The 13,066-nt window shown below is 37.5% G+C and overlaps 1 protein-coding gene across 1 annotated transcript in view; it reads right to left on the bottom strand.

Moving 5' to 3' along the window:
- Positions 1–1,169: 1,169 nt before the first annotated feature.
- EREG (epiregulin) overlaps positions 1,170–13,066 on the bottom strand; it is a gene marked incomplete at its 5' end in the record, with an annotated part of 32,719 nt that continues 20,822 nt past the window's right edge. The window contains 3 exons of the mRNA XM_069098207.1: positions 1,170–4,556; positions 6,394–6,543; positions 7,909–8,032. Of these exons, the coding sequence (XP_068954308.1) occupies positions 4,466–4,556; positions 6,394–6,543; positions 7,909–8,032 (365 nt within the window). The remainder of the gene's footprint in view (positions 4,557–6,393; positions 6,544–7,908; positions 8,033–13,066) is intronic.

Here is a 13,066-nt window from a genome sequence, read left to right as displayed (position 1 = left end):
CTGTGCTAGCAGCCATCCTGGGGATGCCAGTGTAGTTGTTGCTACATGGTCCTATCCTGCTATGATATAGCTTCTACTGATGACCACATTGACTTTTATGGGTATTTTCTCCATCTAGCTTTTCCCTTTCTAGTTCATGGATTTCCTCATCTGGGGTATTTTCTTAATATACAATATCAATTGACCCATCTTCCCTCACACTAATTCCTCAAGATTTTACTCCCACTCTACAATACTTACATAATCCTTTGAGCTGTCTTCCCTTTCTATCATCCATTTCATTCCTGTCATACCTTAAATTGTCACCCCCAATGACCCACTGTCAAAGAAACATCTTGGTTACACTTGTGTCATCCAAGTAATAATTTACAGTTAAAGACTCTTGTCATAAGCCATCTTCCCTGTATTTGTCTTTCCCTGGGGTTCTCCATACCTGGGGAACCTATCTCAATACCCTAATACCTAATATCAACATCAATGGGAAAATTCATTCAATGTTCCAAATAACCAACTTATACACACAAAGGTGTAATGGTAAGGGCATTTGAAAATCTTCCCTGCCCCTTAATAGGCCTATGCCCCTTAATGGGCCTCACCTGGAGCCCAACAAGAGAAGTTTGTTTAGGGGAGGCTTGTTTTTCAGGAAGACTTTTTGTTACTTTGTAATTACACAGTGGGTCTTGAAGGTTGTGATGGTCTCTGACTCTGGAGCAGGCTATATATACTCCCTGAGGTGAGGTTTTGCTTTGTGGGTCACTTTGGGAAGAGTTGAGTGATTTGGTCAGGTGAGACTCTGGGCAGCTGTTGAGCACCCCCCCTCCCTGCCTTTGAAAATTCATGTATTTGTGCTTCTCTCTCCAGTAACTAACTGTATGTATGTGATGGTCAGACAGCCAGAAGCTCTGTCTGTTGAATTGTGTTATTTTCTCCGTCTGTATTTTTTGTCTGTTTGCAAATTCTGTTTGTATTTTTTTGGGTGCTGACTTTCTCCTGGACTAGGTAAGTGATATATGTTTGATGAAAGTAAGATTGTTAACCCTTTTTTGAGTTTCTTTCCTTTAGAAAAAGCATATTAAAGAACCTGTTCCAGCAACCATCCTGGGTATGCTAGGGTGCTTGTTGCTACAAAAGGACAAAACTATATTTAGAGCAAAGACCATATATCAATATTGGATTTGTGTAATATCTTTAATTATTTTTCTCCCAATAGATATGTTTAAAACAAACAATAGTATGTAGTCTTGACATTCCCCTTCAATATGTTAAGGTACATTACTATCAAAGCTGATACTGTTCATAAACAACAAATTGATACAATTCAGTAGGCTCTTACTGTTCAGACAATCATAAGCAACAAATTGCATACAACACAATTTTATGTTTAATAATATTTTAAATATAAACTGTATCCCAGAATTACAGAATTAAGAACATGAAATTATAGTGTTTGCAAGCAAGGTGAGGAAAAATATAGCATCTTATATACAACATACAACATTTGAAAGTCAATGCTACTCATGGATGCTTTTTTGGTGAAAACATTAAGATATGCTGCAAAGACATAATTGGCCCAAGACTTATCTTCTGCACCAATATCACTGAAATTGGGAAAAACAGTAAATAGTTAGGACATTTTGGTACCCTAAAAATAATGAACAAAATAAACCTTAAAATAATAATGAAAAGGTGGGTCAAATTTAGATACCCTTTCCAAAATGAATAGCATTCTTTGAACTGAAGAGATATTAGATATTGGCATTGTAACTACTGTAGAAAATATGATTTAGTTTCATACAACAAACATCTAGAATTAAGTTAATGATCATCCTTAAGACCATAGAAAGTCACTGTCAGTGTGTCATGCTGGGAGACGACAATTAGGCTTTAGGCTACTCTTTAGTATCTTCTTGTGTCCAAAGAATGAAACTACTTAAGCAAATAGCAATAAATTCTATTAAATTAGGATTTAGTGAAAATTAAATATTATAAGTTTTCAGTAAGGACTCTTAACACAATTCCAGGTCTGATGTTTTGGTTATTTTAGGAACGTTTTTTACCCTCCTTTAGTGTTGGAGTGCACAGTGGATTATGTTACAGCTTTATGGGAAATCATGAATTTAGTATTGACCTTTATAAACTTGTCACTAGTTATATATCCATGTCTATGACACACATAGCTCCTTTTAAAGTTTTATCTCTGACACTCAGACTTAAAAAAAAATTACAGGAAGCAAGGGTGAGGAGATATCCCTAGTGAACAGCATAACTATTGAAGGCACATAGATGGTAATTTATGGACATTTTAAATGTGGGATACTATATGGGCAATGTGAAAACAGTCCTGCCCAATGTAGCTACTGAGTGAAAAGTGGCTTTTATTTGAAAATAAAAGCCTTTGCTATGTTAATTTACTTTCTGTCCTAATGCCAGTTCCATTTCATATTTCTTTCTTTCATATGCTTTCTTAAGGAAAGATCCATCTATTTATGGAGGTTAGTTGTTTAGCTGGATTTTAAAGCCTGGGTGGGGATGGGGATGGGAAGAAGTGGGAAGATCAATCAGTGTTGACTTTTCCCTTCATTCTGGATTGACTTTCCTATAGTGAATTAGATATGGAGCATGTCTATAAATTAAATGAATTGATAATCATTGAGCAATTATTTCAGTGAGACAATGGATTAGAAATAGCCATGGCATGAATATAGGTGAAAGCATGATGACCTTGACAGAAAACATAATGTTCAGTGTTTACATAGGTGATGTCCAAATCAGTTGAGTGAATGAAATGTTTAAAGAATTTGAATCACGACTTGATTTAATTTGTGTAACCAGATACAGTTACGGCATTTGGGATGTCACTGATTCTTATTACCTTACCTTTATTTAATTTTACTGTTATGTCTTTTAGACAAATTTCTAAGATTTTTAAAAACACAAAGTCACTAAAAACCCATCTTTATTCATAAGTCCATAAGAAATAGGTATTATGTCCAAGCTGTCTACTTTTGTACAAATATGATGGTACAATTTATAGCTACCAAAGGCCAAAAATTCTTAAGCTTCTGGAGTCAGGGATTTTGTCCCTAGCCTATGGTCCTGGGGGCTATACCTCAGAGAAGAAGGCAAAGAAAATCTAGAGAAAAAAATGAGAGACCTCACTTGACATATAATCCTGAGTAGTCTACCCTAAATTTTAATAATTTTTGACATTTCAAGACATTTCCAGTTGAAGGGATTAGGTTGCTAAAAGCTGTTCTCAGGAACTGACTTGAGGTTCCTATAGACTTAGTTTATATCCAAAAGAAAAGTGCTATCTATTACTTTACATGTGTCCCTTTGTGACTAGCAGTCTTCATATGAAGGTGTCCTAAGAACTCATGACTTACAAACTCTGAAACTGGGAAATTGCTTCAAACAATGTTGATCAGGCAGATAAACCACTGGGGAAAAGGGGTAGCTTGGCTATATGTTTGCCTTATCTGACCAATGCTTGTTGCCTGTGTAGCTATCAAATTTTTAAGCAGGGAAAATGCTATGTATCAACAAAGTACTAATTTATAATGCTCATCTGTCCACATTGGCTGGACCCCTTATGGAATATTTAGGGGAGAAAGGACAACAGTCACATAGGATTGGGTATGGTTTGCATCTCTGGAGGATATTTGGAAGCACATGACATCCCAACTCCATTGGCATCTTGTAGCATAAAGTCTTGAAAAATCCCACCATGAACTTTGTAGATAAGAAAACCAAAGGTATTTACATATACTTAGTGATTTGATCTCATAGTAACTCTAGTTCATTGCTGGTGGAAAATAATTTTGGATTAAGTTTGAACTTCTACAGTTATTAAACCATAAAATGGAATACTGTACACAGCCACTTGTGCTAAATAAATATTCAGTTCTTGCTGGAGAGTGGAGAAAAAAAGTCTTTGCCCAGACCATTCCCATTGTGCATATTTTTCATTTTTGAATGTTTTGTTTGTCACAGGACTTCAAGGCAAATTATATCTTCACCTTCCAGTGCCTTCCTTTGATGTCAATTTTCATGATGTTTTCCAACAAATTATTATGTGAGAGATGCATTGCTGTTACTTGTCCACATTTACTTGAGTATGCTAGATGCATTGCAGGAGATGGCCTTGAATCTGATTCCTCTACAAGCTTGCAAGTTTTGTTGCTTTCAATAAAGCACGTAGCCCAGGAGTGTGAATTTCTTATAAAAACTGATTTTATGTATAAAATACTGTATGCACTTTATACACTAGCAAACATTCCATCATACAAAAATAATAAAATAAAAAACAAAAATAAAATCTTCTCCATGGACTTCTTTTAAAAGAAAAATATGTGGTTTGACCTTTTTTTGTTTTGAACATAAATATTATTAATAAAATGAAACTATTAACACTAAGAGATTGTCACCAGGCAGGGGGGAGGGCATGTTCAATTTGCTTCTTCTTTTACACTTGTAGCAATGTTGAGTTCTTTTCATCATTCAAAGTAACCCTTTCATATTCCTTGTTTGATTCTTTGCTTTTTCTGTTTTTATACCTGGGAACATGCAAAAAATGAAAAAAAAACATTAGTATTTGTCAGCACAATCAATAGCAAAGTAAGTCTGCCATGTTTAATAAGAGAAATAATCATGTGAACTCAAAAGCTGCATGGACCCCCATCTCATATAATCAGTGCTACCACACATCTATGGCAGACTTTCGACAGATGGCCTTGAACAAATTCAAATTAAATATGTAGGACTTCACTATTTGGTGATTATCATCAACCATGAGTACATGATAGCTTTTCCTGCTGTTGCCTTTATATGATCAAAAGTAGAATTATACTACTGAATTATAAGGAGAAATGCCTATCAGACTTCACTTCAAGAAACTGAAGCTTCATAGGATATATGCCATGATTTTTTAAAATGACAAGTCACTGTTAATCTATAGGATTGGAGGGACCTTAGAAGCCATTTAGTCTAGTCTACTCATTTTACATATGAAGAAACTGAGGCCATATAAATTAAATGATTTACCTAAGGGTATTAGGTACTGAATAACTTAGTTTGGATCCAAACCCAGGTTCCATGACTGTAAGATTCAGACCCTCCATTCAGAACATTTTCCCCATTAGTCTCTGGCCACCCTTAGGCTTTCAGGTCAGCTGCCAACATTTTCATAAATATTATCAGTATGATTTTCCCTTTTCATCAGCTATATAATGATATTGTACTAGATGGCAGCAAATATTCATACACTGAAGGGTATCAATGAAGCCTAAAATCATACATTTTATTTATTGGTTTCTTTCTCCCCCCCCCCATTTCTCTCTCTCTCTCCATTTCTTTCTCTTTCTCCCTCTCCCTCTGTCTCTCTAATACATATATATGCATATGTATTTGATATAATATTTTGGTATCACTCATCTTTCCCAATACATCCCTCCCTTCTCTTGTAACAAAAGAGAGAAGATAGAGATTCAGACACACACACACACACACACACACACACACACACACAGAGCTCCTACTGGCCATGATATCTTTTTCAGCTCTCAGTGCTATGGTTTTTTTTGCACAGATACACTTCGAATCTCAGAAAACACGGTCTTTTTCAAACGAAGGGCTTTTGGTGTGTTTATACACAGTACTTACTCCCTCCTTACTATCACTCTTTTCATGTCAAACACTCACATGCATCTGTGGTCTCAATAATTTCGATGTTTTATCCAGTCATATTGATGATAATCCATTCCTGCTTGCCCATCTTGTCCATGAGGCTACCTCAGGAAACTACCCAATGTACTCGGGCCCTTCCTCATTTTCTCTTGGCATTGCAAGTATATGCCATCCTTAGCAAGTTACTTCATATCTCAGGGCTCTGGACAACATGTAGGAATCTAAGTTGTAGGCTGTAGAGTAAGTGTCCACCTGCACTGGAAAGGGACTTACCACACCTGGGAGTTCATCATACAAATGAAACCATAAGCCCAGGACCTAACGCCCTGCCTTCATGGCGACCTGTGGGAATTGGATAATTTGAGCTAGCAGTTACTTAGAATGAGAAGAAGAAAAACATGCTTTTCCCAATATTAAGTCTGTGCACACTACTATCCCTACTTTACAAAGAGAAATTGAAAGCTCAGAGAGGTTCCTTGACTAACCTGAAGTCACAGAGCATATAAATTCATGAACCAAAACCTGAGCCTAGGTCTCTGAAACCAAAGCCCTGTTGTTTCTCTACTACAAATAATTTCTGACTTATGAAATGATACATGAAACTCACATGCCTATCAAGTCCCCACGAAAGTTTTGTCTAGACTTTCATCCGATCTGTAAATACTCGTCCTAGCTTAAAAAAAAGATCATAAAGAAACTGTGTCTTACCACCTGAGGAAGTAATAGGTGGAGCCAGCAATGACGACTACAAACAAAATAATGAGTACAACAGTCAGGACCACATATTCTTTGCTCAAGGGCTTTTGAACAGTTAGCAAAAAATGCTCGCATCGACGGCCAGTGTAGCCCAATTCACACCTTGGAAAAATGGAAAAGATAGGCATAGTTATTTATGATGTATACATAGATATACACAAATACATGCACGTATAATATCTACATATATTATTATTGTAATTATCATATATGATATGTGTATGTATACATATATACATACATGTACACACACATATACATATATATATCACCTGGGAGAGAAAGGAAATTATGGAGGCTTGGCACAGTAGAAGCCATGAAATTATAACTTTGTGGCCATTCTATTGCCCACTCCACAGTACACCATAAGCTCCCTGAAGGTAGGACTTTATTTATTTATTTTTTTGCTTTGGCATTTCTAGTACTTAGTAGATAATAGTTCCTTAATTTTTTAATTAAAAGAACACAAAAAAATTAAACAATGGAAGAAACACAGTCATTTCTCATGTACATGAATGGTTACAAATGAAGTCATCATTGGATGTCAAAAGCTGAGCATTCTATTTCATCCAATAGTCTTAGGGGTAGCTAAGTGGTAAAGTGGTTAGAGTGTTGGCCCTAGATTCAGAAAGACCTGAGTTCAAATCCAGTTTCAGCCACTTACTAGCTGTGGGAAAGTCACTTTACTGCTGTCTGCTTCTATTTTCTCATCTATAAAATGGGGATAATAGCAGCCTCTATCTCACAAGGTGTTGTGAAGCTTAAAGTACTGTATGAATGATGGCCACTTATAAAGGAACAAAAACTGTGGGGATTTTAAAGTCTCTCAGTTGCCATTTTGATGTCTGAAGTAAATTGTGATTTTATGGAGATAAGTGGCATCATCTAACAGAGTAAATGAATACTCTAGAATAGGGCAGCTAGTTGACAAAGCAGATAGAACCCTGTCCCTGGAGTTAGGAAGACCTGAGTTCAAATCCAGCCTCAGTCACTTACTAGCTGTGGCTTAATCTTGCTTGCCTCAATCTCCTCATCTGTAAAATGAGCTAGAACCATGCAACCATTCAAATTGCTCCAGTATCAGAAAACACCAAATGAGGTCACAAAAAGTCAGACATGACTGAAATGACTCAAGGACAACTCTAGAAAACATTTATGCCCATTTTCTATTTTTATGTTGCCTGAAATTTTCTTAAAATTCATCGAAGGCACATGCAAAATACACAGTAGTTCAATTCAACCTAATAAGCCGATATTAAGTGCCTATTTTGTGCCAGACTCTGTGAGCCCCTGGAGAATGTGGACAGCATGATCAGATTTAATGTGGGTAACATGATCAGATTTAGGAAGTCTTGGGAAAATTGCTCTGGCAGATCTGGGACCAATGAATTGGGAAGAGAAGCATCTGGAAGCAGGTAAAACAATTCAAAAGAAATTATCCAACCAGAGATGATGAGAGCCACTTACCTACAGAAGTGTTGGCTCTCATCCACCACATAGATGCATTGCCCATGTAAACATAAGCCTTGCATGTCCTCTCCACATTTTGTAATTGGTACTTGAGTCACCCAGGGATTATTGTCTATTTGAACTGTGGAAAGAATGGAAAACAGATGGATTATTTTGATTCAGTCTTTTACAAACTGAGTGGCAACTTTACTTGTAATGATACATGTAATCAAGCTACCTTTGGAAGCAGGTGAGGTACTTTCCCAAGATGCCAGACCTCTTGGACTTTCTTTAATAGAAGCATAGATTCTCTGAGTTAGAGGTACTTCAGAAATGAGGAAATGGAGGTGCTTAACCATGGCGTTCCAAAGGAGAGACACAGAAAAATATACAAAGCAGCCAGCCATCAGTTAAAGCAAGTATGCCATGACCATGGGATAGGAGAGCACCATCTTAAATTAGCCAATGAAGGTCCTGTTCAGAGGCCTCCCTCCGCTCCAACCTATCCCTGAGCAAGAACACCCATAGGTGCATCTCTTCCTGCCGAGTGGTCCTCCAGCCACTGCCTGAAGAGCAGCACTGCAGGGAAATAAATGGGCACCTAACAAGGCAACCCACTCTTCCTTCTGCCCCAGCTCACTTTTTAGGAAGCTTTTCCTGATGTTAAGTAGGGCAGCTAGATGGCCAGTGGATAGCACACAGGGCTTGGAATGGGGGGGACTCATCTTAATGAGTTCAAATTTGGTCTCAGACACTTACTAGCTGTGTGACCCTAGTTAAGTCACTTAACCCTGTTTGCCTCAGTTTCCTCATCTATAAAATGAGCTGGAGAAGGAAATGGTAAACCGCTCCAGTATCTTTGCTGAGAAAACCCCAAATGGGGTAAAAAAAAAAAAAAGAATTAAACAGACTGAAATGACTCAACAACTTGATGATAAGCTGAATCTGTTTCTGTGCAAAGTTTACTCATTACTTTTAGTTTAATAATAGTGGAATTTACATGATACTTTATACAACTTTTATGTATTATTTTTAGTTTATCGATGATGATGATGAAATTTATGTACTTCATATAACTTTCACCCATTACTCCTAACTTAATAATAATAATAATAAAAACATTTCTGTAGCATTTTATAAAACTTCCACCTACTATTCTTAGTTTAATAAAAATAATAGAATTTATATATTTATGAATTCATAAATTCATACATTCACGAATAAAATTTTATTCATAAATAAAATAATATAATATGTAATATATAATGATATAAAATAAATAAAGTATTCATAAGTAAAAGTTATATATTCATAAATGTCTTCCACCTATTATTCTTAATTTAAAATAATAATAATAATAATGGCACTTATATATCACTTTATGGTTTGCAAAGCACTTAACAAAAATGATTTCATTTATCCTCTCAGCAGCCCTGGGAGGCAGGTGCTACTTTCATCCCTATTTTACTGATGAAGAAGTGGTGGCAAACTGAGGTTAAGCTAAGTAAGTGTCTAAGGGGAATTTAATGCCAGGTCTTCCTGGCTTCAGGTCTTTCAACTGCTTGAACACAACAACCATGTTTCTCTCAAGTCAACAGATGAACATCCCTCAGTCCTCTTACCTTACCCTCATATGACATCATGCTCAGATCCTGCCTCCAATGGACAAAGCCATAGTGTGCAAAGCATTGGATCTGACCTTGAGAAGACCCCGAGTTCAAATCTAGCCTCAGACACTCACTACCCATTTAACCCTGAGCAGGTCACTTAACTTCTATTTACCTCAATTTCCTCAAAGTGCAAAATGGAGAACACAACAGCACTGACCTCCAGGGGTTTTTTCAAAGATCAAAGGAGATAATAATACTTGTAATGCACTTAGCACAGTGCTTAGCATACTGTAGACATATAATAAATGCTTGTTCCTTTCCTCTTTCCCCTTCAGTCATTTTCTATCTGTGTGATCCTGGGCAAATTAACTTAGCCTCTTTTTACCTCAATTTTCTCATCTACAAAATAGGCAATATAATAGCATCTACCTCCCAAGGTTGTTGTTAGGATCCCATTTGGAATATCTGTAAAAAGCTTTGAAATTTGTTGCTATTATTAATAATTATAATAATATGAAGTAGAACTGTTATTAAGCCCAACCTACCTCTGTTTGTCCTTATCATTCCCTCACCCCCCTTTTTTGCCATTCTTTGTAATGCCAGCAAAGTGTCTAGTATATAGTAAGGGCTTAATAAATGTTTGACTGACTTGTACTACTATAATTCTAAAACAAACTGGAAAGCCTATCCCAAATCTCCAGAGTAGTATTCAGTTGCCCTATGGACATCCATGCCTCATGGGGTTCTTGTTATGGTCAAATAGTATAATGGACATAATATAATTGGACCTGTGATTTCATTGGTGTAAAGAATTCCCAGGGGAAAATTCCCTCTGCCAATGCCAATCAACACCTTTTCTACAACTTAGAGTCCTAGAAATTTGCCTGGTGCACCAAGAGGTTGGGACTTGTCCAAGATCACACAATTAGAATATGTTAGATATGAGACTTGATCCCAGGCCTTCCTGACTCAGAGGCCAGCTTCCTAATAGTGCTCCATAATATGCATGAAGACCCTTTGAAGAAGAAGAAAACCTGATAGAAATATGAGTTATTTGTATGACTGGTAACCTTTGGATTCTTCCACTGTCCCATGGCTTGTGGGGATCTTCTTCCAGAGAGGAAGAAGATGTTGCCCACATCCCGATACAGGAGAAGTAGACTCAATATGCAGAAAGAAAAACATTTTGGGGCATGGCCAACCAGGAAATTTGTTGTGTTACTAGGACTTATTTTTTCTTCTCTTCAGTAGGAGGAAGAGAGAATCAATGCTTATTAACTGGAAGCAAAAGTTAATTAAAAAAAAGATAATGTAGGTTCAGACCTTCCTCCTTTCCTCCTTCCCCTCATCATATATATATATATATATATATATATATATATATAAACTTTGGGCAGTGCGGCTGTCCCTCCCTCAATACTCACCATCTTCATCCCCAGGGAAGAGATCCTATGAGCAGCTCCCATGTGCTGAGCCCTGGGTGTAGCCTGGTATGAAGCAGAACAGGAAGGACCTGATTCTGCAATGCAGCACCTAGTCTCTTGAACACTAGTACTTAGATGCTACTGTGTGGGGGGAGAGGGGGAAGGGAACATGCCCTACCAACACTGACTTGAAGACCTTGCAGGGACTTTACCTTTGCACAATGAGATATTCCAACATGTGTACAAGTATCCCAAATCAAGGGAAGACATATTGGAGTCCACCTGCCAACTGTCCTTAAGGTGTCCTTTTGGAGGTAACACATTGAAGACAATCGAAAAATCATAAGGTCTGAAGAAATTTTGGTAGGTCCAAGTCAAGGGCCACAGAGATTCAGGGAAATGAGTGATACAAGGACAGGAGCCCTGAAGCCCCAATTTCTAGTCCCAATTTCTTCTTATAGAGCTTCTATGTGGTGTTGGGGAAAGGAGCACTGCCTTTTGGGGCAAATCTTGTTTTCTCTATTTATTACTTATGTGAATGTCCACAAGTAGCTTTCCTTCTCTGAGATGCAGTTTCCTTAGTTGTAAAATGGGGATAAAAATATGGAAACTAGCCACTTAGAGGAGGGGAGTTGTTGGGAAGCATGTGCTTTGTAAATTTAAAAAGTATTTTTTCATAAAGCATCATAGATATAAAGTTGTAAGGTACCCTCAGACATAATGATGATGATGATGATAAAAATAGGTAGAATTTCTTCAAAGCTTTAAGGTTTGCAAAAAGTTTGACAGATGTTGTCTCATTTTATCCTTACAACAAGTCAACAAGCATTTATTAAATTCCTACTCTGTGCCAGAGGGGCAGCTAGGTGGCACAGTGGATATGAAGTCAGCAAGATTCATCTTCTGGAATTTAAATCTGGCCTCACTTATTAGTGACCCTAGGCAAGTCACTAAACCCTCTTTGCCTCAGTTTCCTCATCTGTAAATGAACTGGAGAAACAAATGACAAACCATTCCACTATCTTTGCCAAGAAAATTCCAAATGGGTTCACAAAGAGTCAGACACAACTGAAAAACAATAGAGCTATGTGCCAGGGACTGTGCTAAGGTGTGGTGAGACAAAAAAGGCCCAAACCAGTCTGTACTGTCAAGGATGGAGACAAGCTTCTTTGTGAAGTTCCTACTGTTTTCCAAGCACCGAGTTAAGTGCTTTACAAATATTACTTCATTTAATCCTTCTAACTATTCCAGCAGATAGGCGTTATTATTGTCTCCATTTTACAGTTGAAGAAACTGGGTCAGATGGAAGTTAATTGACTTGCCCAGGGTCACACAGTTAGTGCCTGAGGTTGGATTTGAATTCAGGTCTTTCTGACTCCAGGCTTAGGTCTCTATGTCCTATGGAGTCCCCTGGCTGCCTACTTTTTCAAGGAGAACATGATCTAATGAAGGAGATGACATGTAAACAACTATATACAAGCAAGATACAAACAGGGTAAATTAGAGAGAATAATTGAAGATAATAGCTCTGGGAAATAGATGTTGTCATTATCCACATTTTACAGATGAGACAACTGAGACCTAGAATTGGAAACAGTGTAAATCAAGTGGGGAAAGCATTGGTTCTCCATTCAGTGGCCATGGGTTGAAATCCTCTCTCTGATGCTTTCCCCTTGTAAAATGAAGGTGTTAGACGAGATGAACCTGAGCTCCCTTCCATTCTCATATACTACAGTCCTAGGAAATTAAGTGATGGGCAGGAGATATTATTATCATTATTCCCACCTTCTTTGTGTTAGAACCCAGCTTGCCATTCTCAGTCTCTCTCCTTGGATCTGATCCCTGGCCTTGTAAAGTTGGACTCTCTTCCCCGTCTCAGTTTGACTTTCTGGCTCTCGGACTTGCCAAACTCCAAGTTCTTGATGCTGATAGTTGGGGTGACCCTGTGTCTGTGGCGATCACCTTTTCCCTCATTATCAGCTTAGTGGCTCATTAATTCTTCAAAATTTCCTGGCACTTCAGGTTATGACAAGCTTTATGGAATTTGAGAGCCCCAAAGGTGGTAAAGGTTGAAAATAGAAATAGGTTTGAGAAAGGCTAATCTCTCTCTCTCTCTCTCTCTCTCTCTCTCTCTCTCTCTCT

The sequence above is a fragment of the Petaurus breviceps genome, unplaced genomic scaffold, assembly GCF_028583685.1.
Source record: "Petaurus breviceps papuanus isolate PSGF00001 unplaced genomic scaffold, PetGlider_PUasm1.0 126, whole genome shotgun sequence".
Taxonomy (NCBI): domain Eukaryota; kingdom Metazoa; phylum Chordata; class Mammalia; order Diprotodontia; family Petauridae; genus Petaurus; species Petaurus breviceps.
The sequence above is the reverse complement of the archived record's forward strand: the minus strand, read 5'-3'. Positions and strand labels throughout refer to the sequence as shown.